The sequence below is a fragment of the Idiotropiscis lumnitzeri genome, chromosome 1 (assembly GCF_059441095.1).
Source record: "Idiotropiscis lumnitzeri isolate Australia: NSW breed Sydney's pygmy pipehorse chromosome 1, RoL_Ilum_1.0, whole genome shotgun sequence".
Classification (NCBI taxonomy): Eukaryota; Metazoa; Chordata; class Actinopteri; order Syngnathiformes; family Syngnathidae; genus Idiotropiscis; species Idiotropiscis lumnitzeri.
The window spans coordinates 29,268,948-29,290,009 of NC_142391.1; the positions used below are offsets into that span (position 1 = coordinate 29,268,948).

Here is a 21,062-nt window from a genome sequence, read left to right on the forward strand (position 1 = left end):
GAGGAATTATGGGGATGTGCGTTTGTTTTCTGATAGAAAAAGGTGAAGTAAAAAAAAAAATATAGACTTGAAAGCGTTCCTGAATGATGGGGAGAGGGGCATCGTGGACTGTCTACTCTCCAAAAACAACTTAAGAGAACAAACTTGTTTAATGACGCCACGTTTGCTAATCATCTATTGGCTTTGCAGGCAGCAAACACCTCATGAGTTGAAATGCTTCGAATACCTTCCGATATTTACTCCCAACTGTCCATTCTTTTTTTTCGCCATTTTGATTGCTTGTATCTGCAAACCACGTCTGACGAATCATGAAGGACGACGTAGGACATGTCACACAATGCCGCAAGACGTACAATATTTTTGACATCAAATGACCAATCGTTGAGTATGACACACAACACAAACGACGATCCGTCAAGTCAACTCAAAATCGTTAGTCTGCGAACATACAAAAAAAACTGTTCATGCTCACATCCACACCCATGGATGCTTTAATCGTCAATTACAACATTCATATTTTTGGAACTTGGGAGAAGTTTAAATATTCGGTGAAAGCACGGTGACAACATGCAAACCTATGTAGGAAGGCCCCGATTCCAACCCAGAACCTCAGGACTGTGAGGCAAATGTTCTAACCATTAAAGCACTTTGCGGTCAATTGTAATTCCAGAAAACAAAATTTAATCTTGGAGTAAAATACTAAAAATACAACACAAACAGAAAAAAAAGAAAGATTAAACATGAGGATAACCAAGATTCAACACAGCAAATCACACACAAATTAATATACCAAAGTTTTATACATATTAGGGAGGGACAGTACATCGGTTTGGTATTTTCTTTTTTTGGTGCATTGTTGTGCATAAAATGAACAACTTTGACGCATCTCTCAAAACGTCATCTTTACTACGTGTGTCAGCAAAAACTGCATTTTGTACGAAATATAAATGATTTCAAGTTAATTGTTAGTTACTCTTTGGAATGGTAAAATGCCTCTTATTCCCTAACTAATTGTATAAACATAAAGATGGATAAGGCAGTCATGAGCAAACAACAGACACTTAATCCACCTTCTACACTTCTATAGTGGCTGTAATGTGTACGGCAGGGCACAGCATAACGTAGGTAGAGTGTTTTCATTAAGTGACCAATTCACACATCCCCGACCATATAAAGAGGATGCAAATCTTTTCACAATAAATGTGCCCACTGCACGGGTTATTTTCATAGGCGTGTTCAAAACCAGTTGCAATGGACACTTGTTTTGTTAGTGTTGTGGTCTGGTCAAGAATTATTGAGGTTATACTGATTACAAAATGTTGTTGCACAATTTGTCCCATCCTAATACATATGCATACACATTAACGATAAATCTACTTTATATGACAGCAGTACCTGATGGTTTCCTGTCTCGTCCATCCCTGAACATTTCATATCAGTCTGGTCTTCAACCAACTTTAACGATTTGGAAGATAACGGAACACGCGTACAACATAGCAAGTAGTGGACCATGCATACAAACACACAGAGAAGGTGAATTATTGTGATGTTAATCAAACAGGCAACAATTATTCAGACAAAATTAATGCATCAACATGCATCTTGAGGCAGGAACATTTTCATCATGCACAGCTAGAAAAAACAAAACATAGGATTTCTTGTTGTTGTCTGATTGAATAAAGATGTGATTACAATTCTGCATTAGCAAAGCAGTGTTATTTGGTGTTATTTATATTGTGGCAAGTCTGCTATATTCATGCATGATTAAGTGCAGTGTAAAAATGGTATACCTCGCAAACGTCATGTTTCGAGGTAAAGATGTTTTTGATGAATGTCTCCTGCACCTCATCTTGCTTTACCAGGAACTGCCAAAGGCGCTTGACAGGGAGCGCTGAATGGTGGCTCGTCCTGGAAACAACAATAAAACACACCGTGTAAGCTGCATGAGCTCACTGAAGCAAAATGAAAAGCTTGAAAAAAAATAATTAATTATTGCCGTTTTGCGCCACTGGTGCCAGCTTGTAAAAAAATATTTAAGCTTGTGCTTGAAGCTCAACACAGCCATCAGGCATATTGTTTCTTCATGGACAGTAATAAGGTGACGCTAAAAACAAAGGACGGGAATTTAACAAAATGTCCTTATTTGGGACTGCACGGCATTTGGTCTCAATTGCTCTGACATAATATTTCCTCACATTGTACACAATTTTTACACATCAATTTATTTATCGGAAATGCCCGTTCTCACTGGAGTCACACGAGTACCTAAATGGGGTGTTGGATGGTTCAAACAGCGCCTTGTGTCTGAGTAGGGCGGGGCCTGGCGTGATGGCTTCCTCCTGGAAGTGCGTGGAGATATACTTGGGAGGAGGGCCTCCAAAGAGTTCCAGTCTTTTCTGCAGCACCTGCTCCCAGCGCTGCAGCGTCTTCAGCACACTGTGACACAGCGGGGAGGCCCCAGGCAAGTCTGTGCCAAGTGGGATTAAAAACAAGGCCGAGGATGACAATACAGTGACACTGCAGCGTGCTGCTTGTGTGCGCGCGCCACAGCTAGTACTGACCCAGTAGATCATATCCTGCCATGGGGTAGAAGGACTTGAGGTTGACGAGCACCAGTTGAACCATTGCCAAGCGCATTAAACACCAACTGGAAGGAGAAGACCATTACAATACAATTAGCAGTGCGGGACATTATGATTTACTGTGGTCGGTCCAACATTGCCCTCATAAAAACGAGGGCCATAATATTTATAGACAAGCCTGCTTTTGAAGTCCGCAGACAAACAACAACAAGAAAAAAAAAGCACAGTGAAGGGCTGAATTGTGCTGGTCCAGATATCCACCTGTATGAATTGTAGTTAGAGTGCTCTTTTTGAGGCGAGTTGGGGTCAAATATGTCGTCGTATTCATCCTCCTCCTCGTCTTCATCTTCACTGCCCTGGCTCTCTTCTGAGTCATATTGAACTCGGTTTTCTGACGGTGGCAGGAGTGGCTAGTGGAACAACAGAACACAGCAATCATTAATATGAGCTTTTAAGGAAAAATACATTAGGCTTCCGGAATGTACCTTAGCAATAAAGTAATCCCAAATGCTGAGCTCTGGTGGGACGAAACATTCTTTGAAAATGGAAGTGGCTTCCTGCTCCACCACAGGTTCAGGCCTGGGGCTGGAGGGGGGTTCCTTCTCTATAATGGATTCTTCCTTTGATCCACTGCGTGACGAGAGCAGCCGGAACCGTCTGGGCTTTTTATCAGAAACGTCTGAACCTGGTGAAGCTGTGGATTCAATAAGCTCATCTTTAAAGTATCCATCTTGTTTTTTTTTTTAATTCATGAAGATGTCATCACAGCCATATGCAACAATTTAAGCATGTAGAAATCTTGCAAAGATAAATAGTCACTGGACACTTCATTGGGAACACCAGCAAAACAAAACTAAATCCAATACATGTACATATATATATAAATAAATAAATTAAAAAATCTGCTTCTATGAAAATAATTCTCAGTTGTGATTAGCTGTAGAGTCTCAGTGAGTATTATTTAAAAAATATTGTTTATTGAGATGTGTTTCTTATGTCTGTAAATACGGCAAATAAAACAATATCATTATGTTTTAGATGTATTGTGCAGAAGTGTTTATTGCTTTAGTCATCCTAATAGTTTTAGGATTACGTTGGTTTTATCTTGATGGCAAAATCACCGAACAGAAGTACAACAGACAACAATAAAAGTAAAAGCCCCAGTAAAGTTGCACAGAGAGGACATGGACTAAACAACTCTCTTACTTAGGCTGATAACATCTTATAACGTCCTAAAGACGAAAAGTAATTCAGCACAGTTGATTTAATTTGGCCCCTTTTGTTCAACATTGGCACAAACTCAATCAAATTCAATTTAATCGGCCTCACTTACCAGGTGGGGGAGTTTTTGCTGGACTATTGGCTTTCTCGATGACGGGGGTTCGTGCACCTCCTCCGAAAACCGTCACCCACAGGTTGCCGCAGAGAGGGTGGGCCATGATGCGAAAGAGCTCGTTGCTTGAGTGAGTGGCCATGCCGTGAACAAAGAGGCTGAGGTAAACAGCTGTCAGGATCTCACAGAGCAGCACGGCTAGGCCCGGCTGACTCTCATCACCCGCAGAGCTCAACAGACGAATCATTGAGGCGATACCTGGAGTGTGGCACAGCGAGGGACCAAACACGGGAGGCAAAGTTAGGAAAGTGAGACTTTAAGAAAATTAAAGTTTGGGTGAAACCATTCATTTGTGGATTGTTCAATGTTACTATAGTTCCTCAAATAACGGGAGTCATGCTAATAAAACACTTTAATATTTGTTGGAAGTGTCTTCCACTTAAAGACCAAGTGTGTGGTAAACGTGACCCACCGCATTTTGAGTAATAAATCCATTTAAAAAATACTCATCTTTGTATTTTTTAACGCAAATGCTGTAAATTCATAGTTAGACTTATAGCAACACCCTAACAATGAAAATGCTTTTGTTCGGCAATCTCCGGTATTCTTCTGGAATGACGTCACTCGCAGAAGCACGAGCTGCCAGTCGCCATTATAGTACATTGTTTATTGTTCGGTGAGCTGCTTAACTGACAATTGCGTTATTCGCCGAAATGCCTCGGCACTGTGTGGCGATGCATTGTTCGCAATCTGGGAAGCTTCTTAGAGGCCCCCAAAAATATTAAAAATAGGACACTAAATTGACCAATTTTGTTCTGCCAAATATGAGGAATTTCAAGCCAGTGTCAAATAGTGTTTTTCGCCACAAACTCTTCAAAAATGTCTGTTTTCTCAATCGTTTTACTTATGATAAAGGTTTTGCAAAAAGGTAGTTGTATGCGGAATGCACATGCGAGGAGTCGAGGAGAACGAGCGGGCAGATGTTAAGTAGAGACTTGAACAGCAAGTGCGCGTATAGACCTTAAATACCTTAGCAATGGCAACGTAGGAAACCAACCCACTATAAAGTGTGCTCTCAGTGCTAGCAGAATAAATAATAGGTAATCTCACCGTGCGTCATTTACAGCACAACAGAGCATTGATTTTAAAACAATAACGCAAAGCTAATAACCACAGCCTATATATCGTATCATTTTTCCAGTCTTGATGAGTCTAGTCTCCACAACATGTCCGGTCGTTCAGGCACAATATTTTCGTTCTCCTGAACATCTGCCTTGTAGATGTATGGTCCAACAAACAGAAAATCAACAAGCGCCTCTTCCACCTCTTCAAATACCTGGATGCCCTCAGATACGTTTGAGATTTCGTTTTCAGAGTCAATTTCTGAATGGCTTAATACACTTTCTATGTTGAGCATTCCAGGTTTGGCACTTGGCAGAAGCTCACTTCAGGAAAACTATTTTGTCAAATATCCCAAATAAATGATCATTTTTAATGCTTATTATTTGTATTCTATGTAATGACTTTACTTGTAAATGATTTAATTTGCCATTTTCTGAACTTACTTCACACTAGGTCTTTAAAACAAAAATGCCTCCAGGCCCCATTTTCCAACAAGAAAAACAAATAAGATTTTCCAAAACATTCACATTTGACAATATCTAACTCCAAAATCACATAAATTATAAGATAGTAATACCTTGCTATTCGCGGGGGAATAGGGACCGAGCACTAAAGTGAATGACTAAAAAAAATAAAGTAAGAAAAATTAAAAAAAAAGAAACACTTGAAAATGAGCAGCTAACATTGTTCAGTATTTTTCCAAAGAGAGGTTTGGTCTCCATTAACTGCAATGGAGCGAATAAACTCTTCTGACCACTAATTTATCTTGGTTATTACCTGGCCACTGTGCAGGAGAAGTGTTTGGCTGAATGGACCCATCCACGCTGGTGGCTCTTGCTTGCGGCTTCTGAGAGAGCAAAACGCTCTGATACACCATTCCTGTGAAGTTGTTCATGTGACTGCGGAAGAAGAACCGGCAGAGTATGTGAAGAAACTGGTTTGTGAAACATAAAAGGCAAGACAGAATTTCATTTTATTTGTTTAAGATGGTTTGAAAGCCTATTGTGTAATACTAATATCCAGCATAGTAATTAGGGCTGTAACTAAAAATTGTTTTAATGTTGGATTAATCTGCTGATAAGGTTGGCCGACTGGTTTGCACGACGGCCATACAGTGCAGAGGTGCAGAGTTCGATTCAAACTCCGTGTTCCTTGGTTTTTGTGATTCTATTTGCGCTTTAAACAGACTTATGAGACTATCACGAGCAGGTGCAGTTATCCTGAGATTGATTACATACTGTTGGACTTTATTTATCATCAGTCATTTAGGTCAACATTGAATCGTTCATAAATCCTCACAGAACTTCGGGAGCGGGTTGGCTGCATTGACAGTAAAGGGTCTGAATTAGATCGCATGCCCCGCTTTTCAGTTTTCAAGTTTAAAATATTGTATGACTTGTGTTCCACTTCACAATTGTAAAAGGTTAACCAGTTCAAGGGGGATGAATATTTGTGCAAGGCACAGTATTTTGCCTTAAACCTATTTGTACATCGGGGTGCTAGGATGACCAATTTTGGCATGTCTTGGCTCAATCTCTATGTAAGCTTGACTGGTTGATCGAGCCCACAAAGCAGATTACAGTGCATCAGCGTTCTGAGCAATTTGAAAATGTATTCAAGGAAAGCGTAACTTTGCCATAACCTTTCATTTTCCAGTATATTTGACTCTTACACAACCCCCTTAATGACACAGCACCCACTGGCGTATTCAATTGTTTTTTCTGTAAAAATGTTTATTTTACTCCTTTGGTTGCACTTGCTGTAAGATTTATTGGGGCAGAATAAATAGAAATAAGGGGCATTGGCCACTGGTAACCATGCATACTAAATACTGCATGGGGTGATGCACACAGGCAGGCAAATCAGACAACAAATGAGATGATCCTCTTTCCTGGTTTTATGAATACGGTAGTGTGACTTTCGAGGCTTAAAATATGATGTTAAAAAATGTACACAGAGCTTTCAAAGCTGGTATTTGTCGGTCTTGCATTTAAATTTTAATTAGATTTGTGGCAGATGATGATATGCAATGTTACTCAATCATTTTGATCAGGGAACGCTCAACTTAGAATGCAATCTTTCTTTGAAATGATTGACATTTAGGCTTTCATCATTGTGTTTGTGAGTTTCTGTCATGTTTCTTGATGTCATACAGACAAAATGTTACTTATGCTTGACCAGTCTGGTACTCTTAATGCTGGAAGGCTCAGTGAGCCTGGAGAGATTTTGGAAGATAAGAGAGAAAGACTCATTATCATTTAAAACGCAGCGCTGCAACGCATACTACTACATTATAAACTTTGTAATTAATTGAGGACTTTTTTGGGGGGGAGCTCCCTCATTCTGCCATAGACTGTATTCACACACAACCACTATACACACTATGGCATGCTATGAATGCTAGTGGGACCAGAAGTGCCTCTCTAAATCAGTACGTTTATTTCTAATTTAACATGGTCTTTGTAATAGCAATAGGTATTTAAAAAGCGTGGTGTGTCCCTCACTTCAGCGGTTGGATGAATCTGCTCTGTGTTCTCTTGAGCGTGAGTGAAGAAATGGTGTGAATTTTTTAGAATGTGTTGTGCGCTTGGAGTGTTGACAGCATTCTGTTTTGAAACTTTGTTGTCATAGTAACTGTGTCCGAGTGACCTTAACTGTACTTGAGCTTATTAAGCCAGCTGGTTCCCATAAAGCGGCTTAAAGAGGAAGTCAACCCCCAAAACTTCTTTGCAATAAAATGAACAATGCGCCTTCACAAGTCTAAACATGGCATTCCAATAAATATTGCGTTTGTGGAATATGAGTTAAGCAACAAAATCCACCCGTTTTCAGCCACCTCAGCAGGCGGCCATTTTGTCACATCTGTTGACTGAACATCACATCAAAGTTGCTCAATCATGACTCACCTGTTTGCTGAAGCTGAGCCATGATTGGTTGTTAACTGAGCATTGCATAACTGTGATGTTAATTTCAGTCGACACAAGTGACAAAATGGTTGCCCCTGAGATGGCTAAAAAAAAAAGGGTGAATTTTTCTGCTCAACTCAAACGCAAAGCATAATTGACAATCAAGTATTCTCATGTGTTCTTAAAATAACTTCCCATGGCTGAGACGACTCGTACTACATCTGAAAGAGCCTACCTGTAGTGTCCGTCACATAGACACTGATATATGCACGCAGACAAGGAGGCAGCCAAAGTGTGCATTACATATATCTGAAAGGATAAAACAAAAAAAGTGTAAAAAACATAAATAAATAAATTAAAAAATAGTATGTTTCATTTTGAATCATGTGTTTCATGTGGAGATTAAATCAATGCAGTTATTTTCCAAATTACAAGGCATTGTATTATACAGAACAATAAATCAAGGCGAAAAAAATAAAACTAACGGACCTCGTTGTTAACGATATCTGGATGTGGAGGAGAGTTGAGCGCATTGATGGTCTGGAGGATGTCGTGTGTCAGGTTGGTCAGGTAGACGATGGGATTGGCCACCACGGTCTTTACGTTGGCTGTACAAGCCATCAAGAGGGGGATTGAGGTGTGCTGGGAGCATGTCGCCACAGTTGACGGGCTACAGTTGTCCTGGTAGAATATTACAAAGCAATAATTACTCAAAAGTACACAATGTGATTTTGGGGGGGTCTGAATGTACCACAAAGACAGAATTGTCAGACAGATGTATTGAACTGTGAAAGATGAGCCTTTACCACAGCAACCATCAATCATCAAGACAAGATGAGCCAAAAATTTAGAGCAGCATGCAAAGAAAAAAATGTGTTTTTCCTCCTGTGTGTCTGAATGACATTTTGACAAAGGAAAAAAAAAAAAAAAATCAATAAACTACTTTACTAATAGCCCTTATATGACGCTTTGAGGGAAAGAATAGAACAAGCCTATTATTTGCTCCTGTTTAATGAATCTGAATAATTTGTTGCAGAATTCTTGAAGAGAATCTCTCCACGCAGACCGCAGTCACAAAACACTGCGGTTTCCTCAACAACAAAAGCAGAAAACAACTAGAGGACCACCGCTGGGATAAAATACCTTTATTGCCTCTTGATTGCAAAGATAAAGGAGTTGGGGGTTTGCTTCAATGTTTTTCTCGTGCAAATTGTAATTCTAAAAAGTAGGTCTGTCTGTGCGTGTGAGTGCACACGCACATGTGTATTAAGGCACAGTGTAGATAGACTGTGCAGTTAGTCGTCTTTCATTTGTCCTTAATTGGTTGTCTTGCCCCCCCCCCAGAAAAATGTTAAATTACTTAAACGAAGAATTGATACTGTATCTGATGAATATATTGCAGCCCTGCACCTAAATTTTATCCACTGTACCCCCCCACCTTTCACTCAAAGTCATCTGGGATAAGGTCCATCTCAGTCGTGTCCCTAAAATTGAACGCACTGAAGCAGATTTGCTAAAACAAATGAAATTGCATGGACGGATATATCGTAATGACCTGGTGTGATTCTTGAAGCAGCAAAATGAGCTCCATGCGAACGGAGGCCAGTCCTCCACCGTGGGAGCCGTACAAGCTGCAGTAGCTCAGGAACATCCTCAGTAAGGGCTGGTTACTCTTCAGCCAGTGTCTTCTGCTTCTTTGGCTGTCACTGGAAGGGCTTGGGGGCTGGAAACATAACACAATTAGTCATGAAATTGACATACTCATGTTGTAAATTATCTAGACAGTGTTTTACGAGCCTCTGTGGGGTCAACACTAACGAGGCAATAAGCGAACTCAAATGTGTCAGTATTTAATAAATGATGCTGGAAAAATTGAATCTACTCAAAATTGTACGACGGTTACATTTTGCGTGTGAATGCTAACAATTTTTTGTCATTCTGATTGAAATCATTCGGAATGAAGACCTCTGGTCATCTGTTTACATGTGACCTAATCTTTTCCAATCGCGGGATTACATGCTCCACCCTGTGAATCAGATCAGTCGAAATCAATGTAAACATCACGTGATAGATCAAGATGGAGTTCATTCTCTATTTAGCACAGTATTTGCGATTGTTGTAACCGTTAATAAAGCAGCAGCTTGATAAAAAAAAAACAAGTTACCAGTACTTGGAAACATCTTCTCCCGTCGCAGACGAGCTCTACTAAAAGGCTGCCATTAAAATGTGTAAACGGCGACATCATTATGAATTTATGTAAGCAGCCTGGCTATTCCGATTGAACTGTTTACGTGACGCTCGGATTGGCAAAAGTAATGCAACATCCCGATGAATCAGAATGAAAGTCCATTCTGATTTTTCCTTTTTATTCCGATTCAACTGTTTATATGGAGTATAACTATGGCATTTTGCTTCTGTTCGGCCATTCGGATCCTCTCTAATAAAAATACTTGTAAACCAGGCTATTAGGCCAATTAATTCATTAATAAATGCAGTTGAAATGAAAAGAACACATGCTCATGCAGTGTGCTTACTTAGTAAAGTGTGATTAATGCTGCACTGTGTTGGCGTTTTAAATAAATTAATGAACAGTAAGCGAGCCAGAAGAAGCAAGAGATCCAACACCCACCAGTTCATCTCCCACCAACCCAGCGATATGTGCATCTTCAAGGGTAGACACTTCAAGACAAGGCTTGTAATTGCAACAGTGCTGGAGAGTCACCACCTGTCAAGGAGAACGTATTAATGGACAGCTGCAAGTCTGCAGACTTTACATGTAGGTGGTTCTTAGTTTACAGTGAATCCAATGTGAAACATTTTAAGGTAATGAATGGTGAACAATTAACTAGTGTGTGTTGTGGCGCAAGAATAGGCACCCTCCATTACCGCAGTACTCAAGTTTTCATTTAATGACCGTAAATAACATTCTAAATTTACTTTACTGTACTCCTGCATTAGTAGACTACGGAGCATTGTGACATGGGGGGTACATTACTGCAGTAGGAACGGAACTCCATTGGATACTGAGGACCTCTTGAATGTATCTGTGAGATTATACAATTACCTCTCTTTCCAGCCACTGGTAGAGCTGGTAACGTAGTTTTCCTCCGTCCAGTTCATACCCTGTTGAAAGGGTCCTCAGCTCATTGGTTAAAATCTTCAAGCAGGCGGTAAATTTGAGCTGTGTGGCCAAGACATCATCATAAGGGTCGATGAAGTTACAGCTGTCCTCAGTGTCCTCGCTCATCACAGTCTCCATAGTAGGAAACATGCTGTCCTGCATGCCATGGAACACATTGCTGTTGTGTACAGTTCGACCACTTTTACCACTTTTATTTTCCTCCTCCTCCTCCTCATCATCATCATCATCATCTTCGCCATCTCTGTCGCTGTCCCACTTCAGCTCCAGTGGCTCATCTGCATGAGTGATGGATGGCTGGCTCCAGTCAAAACTCAAGACTGAATCCGACCGGCTGTTTGATAAACTGCCACCGCCTGACTCGTAGCCATTCAGCGCGGGCTCAGACCAGTCCTGCTCTGACGTTTGCCCGTTTTTACTCCCAGCACTGAGCTCAGGGGACTCCTGGTTGAGTTTGGAACTTTTGCGGACTTTGGGCATCTTGGAGAGGACTTCCAGCGCCAGCATTGGGCAGCCCGCTTGCAGGTGAGCATACGCGGCAGTGAAAAAGAGTCTCCTCTCCTCCAGGCTAATGGAGTCAGCCCTGCGACCCTCGGCGGTCAGGCCAACTTTCGCCTTGTCGGATGAGCCGAAATGGCGACGAAGGAGGAGCGGGTGGGTACAGAGGAAGGTGTAGAAGTTGAAAACCTCAGCGTTACTTGAGGACGCAGAACCTGTCATGCACACATGACACATGAACTTGCCACTCCTGATTATCAAAAACTCCCAGTCATTAAGTCATTGGGGTGATACACGGTTCACATTCTTCTCATAAAAGCAGAAAAAGACAAATTATGCTGAAAAAAACCCGCAAGGACATCACATTATTAATGAAGTCGTTGAGCTTTTGTCATATCACTGATGATAAAATGCACTTTGATAATTTATAAAGGATGTCACAGGGATCCCAACCTGGGACCAAGGCAGTTCATAAGTCTGTCTGGTTCATGTTAAGTTCAAATCATCCATATATTTACAATATCCTTCAAAAGTTCCATAAATTAAATGTTTGCAGCATCTCGTAGAGTCACATTATGCCACCGTTGAGAAACATTAGAAAGGATTTGTCGGGTCATCCTAGTTTTTCCTTTTTCTTTTTGAAGTAGCAGGAAATAATGCGATGCCTCCTTTACTGTACAATACTCAACTTATCCACATCCAACAAATATTACCGCTGTGAGCTTTTATCAATTGAATTTTCTTGTTTTCTCACTTGATGATGCCCAAATTAGTCAAGTGAGTACTCCATTTGAGCTATGGATCAAACGCATTTGTAAAGGCAATTAACCAAGGAACATGAAGCCAACATACCGGCATCACTGGATCCTGACTTTGCTTTACTGGCACTCTGCTCCAGTAGAGTGTCCAAAGCTTTGCTGTAGTCCTCCAAAACCCAGTGGGCCATGCTCCGCAAGAATGGATCCGGATGCATCGGTATCTGAAACATGCAAAGTGACTCTCTGTTCAAGAAGCAAAGATAGCAGACGCTGCTGTATGGTCGTCACAAATACAGACTTTTTGTGCGCATCTCTACAGGGTACTTGTCGAAAGTGCATTGGAGGATCAAAACAACACCTGGTTGCACTCATCAAATGATTCTTTATCTTCCCGTGAAAAACAGGAGTCCTTGAAGCGTGACATTGAGCACTGCACCTGTTTATCGTGTCCCAGCACATGTCTCTGGAGGATCTTTTTGTAGGTGGATGCTGTTTCAAACTCTGACTCATATAATCTTGAGATCACAAGAGCCAACTGAAGGTCCTGCAGTTTCTCTAAGCACACCTGAGAGAGGAAATAAAGGCAAAAGCTAACGTTATTGTATGCACCAAAAAAGTGTGGGAGAGTTAATGTTGCAAATACAAAATGTGAAATAAAAATGCAATGCTCATTCAAAGGGTGAGATGAAATGTTGTTTTTGTACTTGTCCTTACTACAGAGGTATGTGGTGCATTTCAATGAGACTAGATCTCAGCCAAAGAGACTAAACAAAATCAATGATAGCTCTTTGCCTGGATGAAACTCATTTAAATAAAGTGCTAAGAGAAGTCCTAGTTACTCATGCAGATTAAATGATATGACTCAATGCTTCGGGGACTTTGTATGCAGAAGTAACCTTCATGAATAAAGGTTGACCAAAGAGCTGGCTGTCTTTTGAGTGTTAAAATGTGCCGTGTAGTAACACAAATACACAAACCACATTCTCAATATTCCACACAGCCATCTTATCATGTCAGGTCAAAAAGAAGTCGTGTTCCATTTATAAAACAGAGCTTCAGACTTTGACATCCCAAAATTCTTGATTGCATTGTGCGAAAAGCTGCTGAGAAATGCAGACATATTTGCGAATAAGGTTTAGCTTGTGGCTGAAGGCACTTGACGTAATATTATTCACAGCTGCACTTCTTTTCAAATTTATGATCTACTTGCCTCTACTGCATCCTTAAGGGAGCCGGCTAAAAGAAAGAAGGCTGCTGAATGATGAAACCGCTGCTTCCCCAATAGAGAAAAAGCATTTTTCAGAGCTGCTTTCCTCCATCGGTCTTCACTGAAGTTGTTGCGGAAGAATTCAGTCATCTTGGCATTCTTCTGTGATCTGGAGAGAGGATTCAAAACAGTATGTTCTGTGTCAGTGGTCTTAAATTAAGGACAATATTAGTTAGCGGTCTGGAGATGTGATGCACAAAGTTCTACCTGTACAGCCCCCAGACCACTGCCTTCTTCTTCATTGCCAGGTAAAATATGGCTACATCCAGAGGATCATTACTTCGCTGAAAAGTGGCTTTCGCAACCTGAAAAGGGAGACAACACAAGCTCACATCCTTTGATTGGTGACAGTTAAATCTGCATGAGTTGTAGCTGTGTGTGTGCTTTAAGTGTATTGTGTGGCTTATGTATGGGGTCCCATCTACCTCAGTAAACAACCCATTCATTTGCGCAATTTCCTAAGGCGGGTATCGTGGTCAAACTTGACATGTTTACGCAAATTGTGGAGCCATTAATCTGGTTGTAGTGTTTGTTTACAATCGCAATAATCCAAACCTGAACCACGACCGCTGAAAGAAGAGGGTCTTGGTTTACTTCCAAGTGATAATTGTTGTTTATTCTAACAGCAAGAACAGCTAAATTAGAATATCAAGGGCCTATTTACTAAGAGCCCGAATAGCGAGTTCAAAATTGCGTGGTTACTCACTCTAATGGATGAGATGTAGTTTTGGCAACGGGTGCAAAAGCTGTTAAATACCAACGTATTTAACAGGGTTCTGCGCTTTAGGTAGCTCGGATGATTATAACAACGAATAATTTGTTAGAACACCACAAGCGCAAAATGAAGAGCTGGAATTGATGGTGATAGTGAAATTCAAACAAATGATAACGGAAATCTATTTTGCCGATATTTTTGCTGAAGACATCTACCACAGAAAAGCCATGGCTTAACTCGGCCCATGTATGAGTGCAAATTGGATGCATGTTACCATTTGAAAAATATTGCGTTAAAGCCTTGAGAGAGCAGATCCCCAAAAAAGCTCTGGGTGAGGCAAACAGCAATCCTCACAGTGTGCTAAAATCAAATGATTCAGACAAGAAAATGGAGCTGAAGTGAGTTTTGTCAGAGGTGATATGGCATGACTCCTTCGTGCGAGTGGGGAATAGAAATGTTTTGATCATTTTTGGTCCTGAATTTTAAAAATATTTACATGTGCCCGAAAACTTTTAGTAAATCAGGCCCAGTTACTAACAATGGTCCCTGGATGCTTTTTCACCTTCTCAATGCATCTACGAAGCTTGTTGGTGCTTCGAAGCCACCAGCCCACACCCATAGAGCGTAGCTCAGGCCAAGTGGGCTCTCCCTGGTGCAGGGCAGGCAGCATGTGAAGCAGCTCCTCTTCAGCTTCAGAGTGGAAAGCCCAGGCATAGTGACACGTCGACAGGCCTGGACAGGAAGAGATAACCTTGGGAATTACTGATTTGCAAGAATGTAATGCATCTCTCACTGCGACTGTATGTTCAAGGTTTACAACAGAGATACGGTAACGTTAATTTTTAGCTTTTATTCACTTCCATCTCCACACAATAACAGGAACAAGGAGAAAAAAATAGCTAGGTTCGGCAAGAGGCAAATTAAGACAATTGTATGCCTTGAATCAGGAGGAATAATTATCACATCACTTTACCCCATTGTGCCGGTCTGTCTTCAGTTGACCTCTCAGTCAAATGCTGAGTACACATAACAGCATTACAAGAGTTCATTCTGCTCTGAGTGCAAATATTTGAATTCTATAATAGCGGTACTCGACCCGGTTTATGACCATTACAAGGACCGGATTAAAACCCACTTTCATCCTTGCTTAGTCCGCCCTTTTAAAAAACGTTTTGTCCTCCATCCCCACAATGGGCGTCTGTCCAGGATGGACGGATGGACCATTGTGGGAGGGCAGATAGTCTCAATGGTAATTAATTAAAATTCAGTGAAAGACACGCCGTTACTTTACCTTGCCGGAGCAGCTGTGCTCGGTGGGCTGGTGGGAGAGAGGTAGAGAGGAAGGTGTGTAGTCTTACAGCAAGCAAAAACTTGAGGCCGCAGTCATCCAGTGTCTCACCGCCTGCATAGCAAGTAATCGATAACACGTTTCAAAATATTGCCTCAGGATGTTGTGGAATGGATTACTCATCTAAGGCAAGACTGTCAATTGGATCCTTCTTGTGCTCACACTCCACCGCAGTACCTTTGCTCTGGTCCTGGCTGTCTTTCAGGTCTGTGCTGGTGGTTGCAATTGTGTCGGCCAGTGCCATGAGAGACATTTGCTCCATGCGAGTTAAGCCTGGTAGACTGGAGTGCAGGAGATGACTCGATAGAACTTGGGCATGTTCTGCACCAAAATATGTGGGGCTGTACTGGGACAAGTCAATTACCTACAGGCAGGATATAAGGAAAGTGTCAATCAAAATTTGACATGATAATTTTGCAGAATTCTATTTCTCAGAAGCCAACCTTGTTCCCAGCTTCTTGCTCATCCTGAGCCAGAGGGTCCAAGTCCGCCATGCTGGGTGTGTGGAACAACTCATCATAAGCGTCTGTGTGACTGGATCCATGCCCGCTATCGCCACTCACACTGCCCACTTTTTCTATGGGAAAACAAAATGGAAACTCAATTACGCGAGACATTCACCTCTTGCTAAAATACCCTGCGGCCAAGCTGAGAAAACAGATCAATTGCATTACAGTGTCAGCAGCAAAGAAACCTGAACATGATATGTTCAACTATTACTATAGCGTAGCCCCAAACGACCTGAGGGAAGCTAGAAGGACAACAAAATGTTACATTTTTCACAAAATGTGGTTTGTCAAAGGAGATTAGCTGTATATTATTTTCAAATCGATTTAGTTGAACATGGATCTGATTCCCCACGTGGTGAATACTGACCAGGTTTAGGAGGCGTGTCCTCATCAGCTGCAAGAAGTGCATAAAGAGGAAGAGGAGGAATAGAGTTTATCTCCGTGTAATCCGGTGTGGAATTGTCATCCTTGGCAAACATTTTCCTTTTCCTGGCGGTACTCCCTCCTGCGCTGATAGTTCGAGAGCGTACGCGTTTTTCCGGGTTGGTGGTGTTTTCTTTAAGAGCCACAATTTCCCCAGCGACGCATTTGACCAGGTGGGAGAGGATGGCTTTGGCACGGTGGACCTTAGGCAAGAAACAAAAACGTTAGTTTCCCTTCACAGTCAAAACTAAAACATGAACAGCCTGTTTTTCACATTAGTGACAAATCATCAGGCGGGCCGCAGGAGGAAATTTACCAGTTCCACATAATTGGTCTAATAATTTTTGGGAATGATACAAATAATGTATATATGTAATCTATGTCAGTGACGTACAGCGACAGGCAGAACAATTAAATGAATTTGCAATTAACCTGTGTATCCATCATAATTTAAAGATTCTGTACATAAACTTTGGAATATGTTTGTTTGGTGATGTTGACAAGAGATTTTTCGAATGCAACTGTGAGCCTAGCTTCAATTAATGTTGGTAAACACAACGCTGTATGACATATTGTCATTTAGCACTCAACTAATACTGCTACTTGGAAAAACTAGAAGGGCAACGTCACAGCCCATGGAAGTTTCATTAAACCTACAAAAATATATATACACACGTTACGCCAAACTAGATGAAAGATATTTTAATGTGAAAACACCAAATATGAACAATAAAACCAATGATATGCAATATACTCACTTTTCCCAGATCCATGAGTTCCAGTAATTGTACTGGGTGATACTGCGGCAGTGTGGGAAAGAGCTGGTGAGCTGCTTCAAATAGTCCACAATCTTCCATTTCCAAAGGAAGGTCGTAGGCCGTTCTCTTCCCGCTGAGCTTTTGAGCCAGGCTCATCATTGACCGAGTGAGGGCTTTTTTCGGAGGGGCCAGTAAGGATGTGGGAGGCCCAAGACTGAGCCCATCCTCTTGGCTTTGTCTAACGGCTGAGACAATGGAGGACACGCTGCTGCATATGTCCGTGTCCTGAGCAATTGCAGCACTGGGTTTAGGCGGGGATGGGGGCTGCCACTGGGAGTAGACATGCATCTCACAGTCCATACCTACTACCAAAATGCCATCACGGACCCAGGAGAGGGAGACAGGGATGGGTGGTGAGCCTTCAACAGAGGAGACGAGGTCAACAGATCGAAGCAAAACAAGGCGCGACAAGCTTTGATCTCGGCTGCCATCAGATGTCAGGCAAAGTTCGGGAGGCTTTCCAGACAGACGTCCAAACATATAAATCTTTGTCCCAATGCCAACAGTTAGAACATGTGACCCATCCTCTTGGGAGACCCAGTCTAAGTGAACCAAACTTTTATGAGTAGAACCAAGACAGTGGTCATTAGGCAAAGACAAGTCTATGTTGTCACATGGGGATGCGGAGTTGCTAGGATATGTTTTATCCAAGACTATAGTCTGTTCTAGAATCCATTGTGAACCACCTGTGGATTCACACTGGAAAATGCCGATGTAGACCAGCTGTTCTCTGGGATTTGCTTGGGATGGGCCTGGGGATGCATTTGGGCTGTACTGCACAGTCACAGTTGGAGTGACGTGATGGCTGATGTTGTTGTGGTACAAATAAGGTGAAGAAGCCAGGGCAGGAGGGAAAGTCAGAAGCGTGTGAGAGTTTAGCTGGGGTGTCAAGCTCAGAGGCGTGTCTGGCATTGTTTGCCTGTAGGCAACCGCCATTCGTCCAGCATGACAGCAGCTGACCTGAACGGGATGACCCGGCACGCTCACGGCGCTGCAATTGGGAAGCCTCTCTTCCACCAGTAGAGGCCACTCCTCCCACTGATACACCAGTTTGTTATTGCTGCAAGTCTCGGATACCGTGACGTTACACCTCCAGAAATGCACCTTTCCGTCAGAACAGGAAGTAGCAAGAAGGTATGGCACACGGCCAGCTGGTAGGGAACACGATGCACTGAGATGACCTATTGGAAGAATCAAGAGATTAAGTTAAAGCAATAAGTCAAATTACAGCATCGCCTAACAGTAATTGGGACTGAGCCCTGCGGCAAAAGAGAGTAAACCCCCACACTTAAAAAGTGTACAATTGCCTATATTTGACCAAGAATACCACAAAGTAACAATTCAAAACAGGTTACTATAAATTTTATACTTATTTTACACAATCACCCTTAAAAATAAACCATTTACAAATGATTTGTTAAAAAAAAAAAAAGAAAAAGAAAAAAAAGACTAACAAACCAGGCTGAACTTAGCTCCTCTCTGAAATAGGAAGTTTGTATCTAAAAATCACAAGATACTTCCTCGGACCAATTACTTTTCTACTTTACCATTTATATTGGGCTTTGGTGCCATCTTGTGGCATTTAGGGGGCATTTCAGTGCTCAAAAGCTCTCAATAATGTTTTTTTCACGCAAATGACAGGTTAAAAAATGTTACAGTCTATCTGAAATTGTGAAAAAGTGAACAGCAAATGTGTGCTCTAATGCGTGAGTGCACAATGACTTTGTCACTATGTTTACAGTATGTATCTGCTCACCTGCTGAGGGTGTAACGCTAATGGCCTGCACCCCGACTGGCAGAGGCAATTCTTGGCTGTATAGTCGCTCGGTGGTGAGGCCGAGGCGACATGCGCTCTGCAGATTGGACGTGCAAGGTTTACTCTTCTGAATTATGGGCGAACTGAAGGTATCAAAGTTAAACTGAGAGCGGCTGGGTGAAGCAGCTGTGGGGGCGTCTCGTGGGGAGAAAGTCTCATCTGTGGGTGCGAAAGTGGCAAAGTCAAACTAACTTTTTGATCATATTTTTCTCAGACATACAGTAAACTTTCATTTAATCAACTAAAGGGCGCTTTCCAAAATACACAGTGTGGCAAAAAGAGCCTTTTTATGTTCAGACGGATATTAATTTGATAACACATTTCACAAAGCTTCATAAATGTTCAATGTGCACATTGCCGGACTTGACACATGCTTCCCTTTTTGACTTCTAGACAGCTCCAGTTGTTGCGAAAGCTATATTAATTGAATTGTATTGTATAAATCAAAAGATGTCCCTTTTGATCACAAGTTAAAAAAAGGGTTTTCCTTGCCAAACAAAGAATAAATGCATAAGCTATTTCTAAAACAGATAGAGTGTTTATGAGATGTCCTAGAGAGTCTAGATAAAAGTAAACACTACACACCCATGTTGACAGGATTAGCCGCGAGATGAAGATGCCACATCTGTAGGAGGGACTGGCCACTTGGGGTTAATTCAACAACCACAAGAAAAAAACTTGCAGCGAAGGTGGGCTTGTTATGAGCTGTAGGAAGCACAGAGAATATTAATACACTGTATCGAGAGATAAAGACCCGGTATTACAAAAACATCCCTGTGATACTGTATATTAAATCAAATTCATACCAGAAAAACAAGATGAATCTGTTATTTCCTGCCAGCTATCTGGTCTCTCACTGCCGAGTATTAGATCCTCTTCAAATACATGCAAGAGCTGTGTCTCCTTTCCCTGCTGTAGAGGACAAAAGCAGCCATTAAAATACAGACACTTGATGTCAGGCTTGTGCAGCATACACACTGACACACAATGCGTTAACGGTACATCCAACCACATTAATACAAAGACGCTTCAGGGGCTCTCGGGATATATAAATTTTTGGGGTTTCTTCATGGTTGACCTTCACAGAGAATCAAAGCTTACTACTGATTGTTTCATGTCACAAAACAGACTGAGTGCAAACAGACTTTTTCATTCACCAAAGACCTTTGCAAAAACACATGAAACACATTTTTTTTCTTTTCAATGTGTAAAACTTTTTTTCCTTCGACTCTATTGATAATATGCTTCTTCAATGTGAAAAGTATACTTACAAAGTCAGTAACAGCGTCCAGCTCAATGATACAACCTGGTTTTGCTGTCGACTGCTGACTGACGATGTTGAACACCTCGCCAACATATTTCTGAAGTGAAATGGACACAAATGAAACAGTAAGAATTCCCAATAGCAACAGTAAAGTAGCTCAGTGATTCTGTGACGAGGGCCAATGGGAGACAAAGATCAGCTATGTGTACTTTAAATTGCATTAGCGGCGTTGACGACACCCTGTGGAGTATGAAGTGGGCCGGAGGCAAACTTACTGATATCTCAGGATTGGAGAGCTCGCTGAGGAGTTTCTTGGCTTCAATAACAGCCTGATAAAGCCTGAGTGAGTGTCCGTCACTTGCGACAAAGCAGGCGCTGGGAGAGTTACAATAAGCACCTGGCAGCAAAGAGAATATTACATTTCTTTCCTTGAAAGACCACCTTTCACTGTTTCAATTTACATCTTCAAATGAAAGGTACAGAGTGTATTATTCAGATCCTCGGCAGGCCATTGGAAGGCCAAAAGTAAGTTCATGGATTTATTTTTCTGTATATTTGATGATA

At 41.5% G+C, this 21,062-nt stretch overlaps 1 protein-coding gene across 4 annotated transcripts in view; it reads right to left on the reverse strand.

Annotated features, from left to right (window-relative positions):
* Positions 1-21,062, reverse strand: part of dmxl1 (Dmx like 1) — a 47,098-nt gene that overhangs the window by 9,143 nt on the left and 16,893 nt on the right. For 2 of the 4 annotated variants that reach the window (XM_088294228.1, XM_088294219.1), the window contains exons 14-41: positions 20,774-20,895; positions 20,506-20,595; positions 20,041-20,146; positions 19,820-19,939; positions 19,175-19,393; positions 17,359-18,599; positions 16,545-16,803; positions 16,112-16,245; positions 15,846-16,032; positions 15,612-15,722; positions 14,883-15,052; positions 13,813-13,910; positions 13,549-13,714; positions 12,775-12,903; positions 12,433-12,559; positions 11,008-11,795; positions 10,573-10,668; positions 9,499-9,666; positions 8,433-8,624; positions 8,179-8,252; positions 5,815-5,936; positions 3,916-4,173; positions 3,068-3,276; positions 2,844-2,992; positions 2,562-2,647; positions 2,266-2,467; positions 1,791-1,908; positions 1,396-1,455 (exon numbers count right to left, since the gene is read on the reverse strand). In XM_088294228.1, coding sequence (XP_088150354.1) covers positions 1,396-1,455; positions 1,791-1,908; positions 2,266-2,467; positions 2,562-2,647; positions 2,844-2,992; positions 3,068-3,276; positions 3,916-4,173; positions 5,815-5,936; positions 8,179-8,252; positions 8,433-8,624; positions 9,499-9,666; positions 10,573-10,668; positions 11,008-11,795; positions 12,433-12,559; positions 12,775-12,903; positions 13,549-13,714; positions 13,813-13,910; positions 14,883-15,052; positions 15,612-15,722; positions 15,846-16,032; positions 16,112-16,245; positions 16,545-16,803; positions 17,359-18,599; positions 19,175-19,393; positions 19,820-19,939; positions 20,041-20,146; positions 20,506-20,595; positions 20,774-20,895 — 5,801 coding nt within the window. The remainder of the gene's footprint in view (positions 1-1,395; positions 1,456-1,790; positions 1,909-2,265; positions 2,468-2,561; positions 2,648-2,843; positions 2,993-3,067; positions 3,277-3,915; positions 4,174-5,814; positions 5,937-8,178; positions 8,253-8,432; positions 8,625-9,498; positions 9,667-10,572; positions 10,669-11,007; positions 11,796-12,432; positions 12,560-12,774; positions 12,904-13,548; positions 13,715-13,812; positions 13,911-14,882; positions 15,053-15,611; positions 15,723-15,845; positions 16,033-16,111; positions 16,246-16,544; positions 16,804-17,358; positions 18,600-19,174; positions 19,394-19,819; positions 19,940-20,040; positions 20,147-20,505; positions 20,596-20,773; positions 20,896-21,062) is intronic. The other 2 variants (XM_088294244.1, XM_088294235.1) reach the window with 1 other exon arrangement.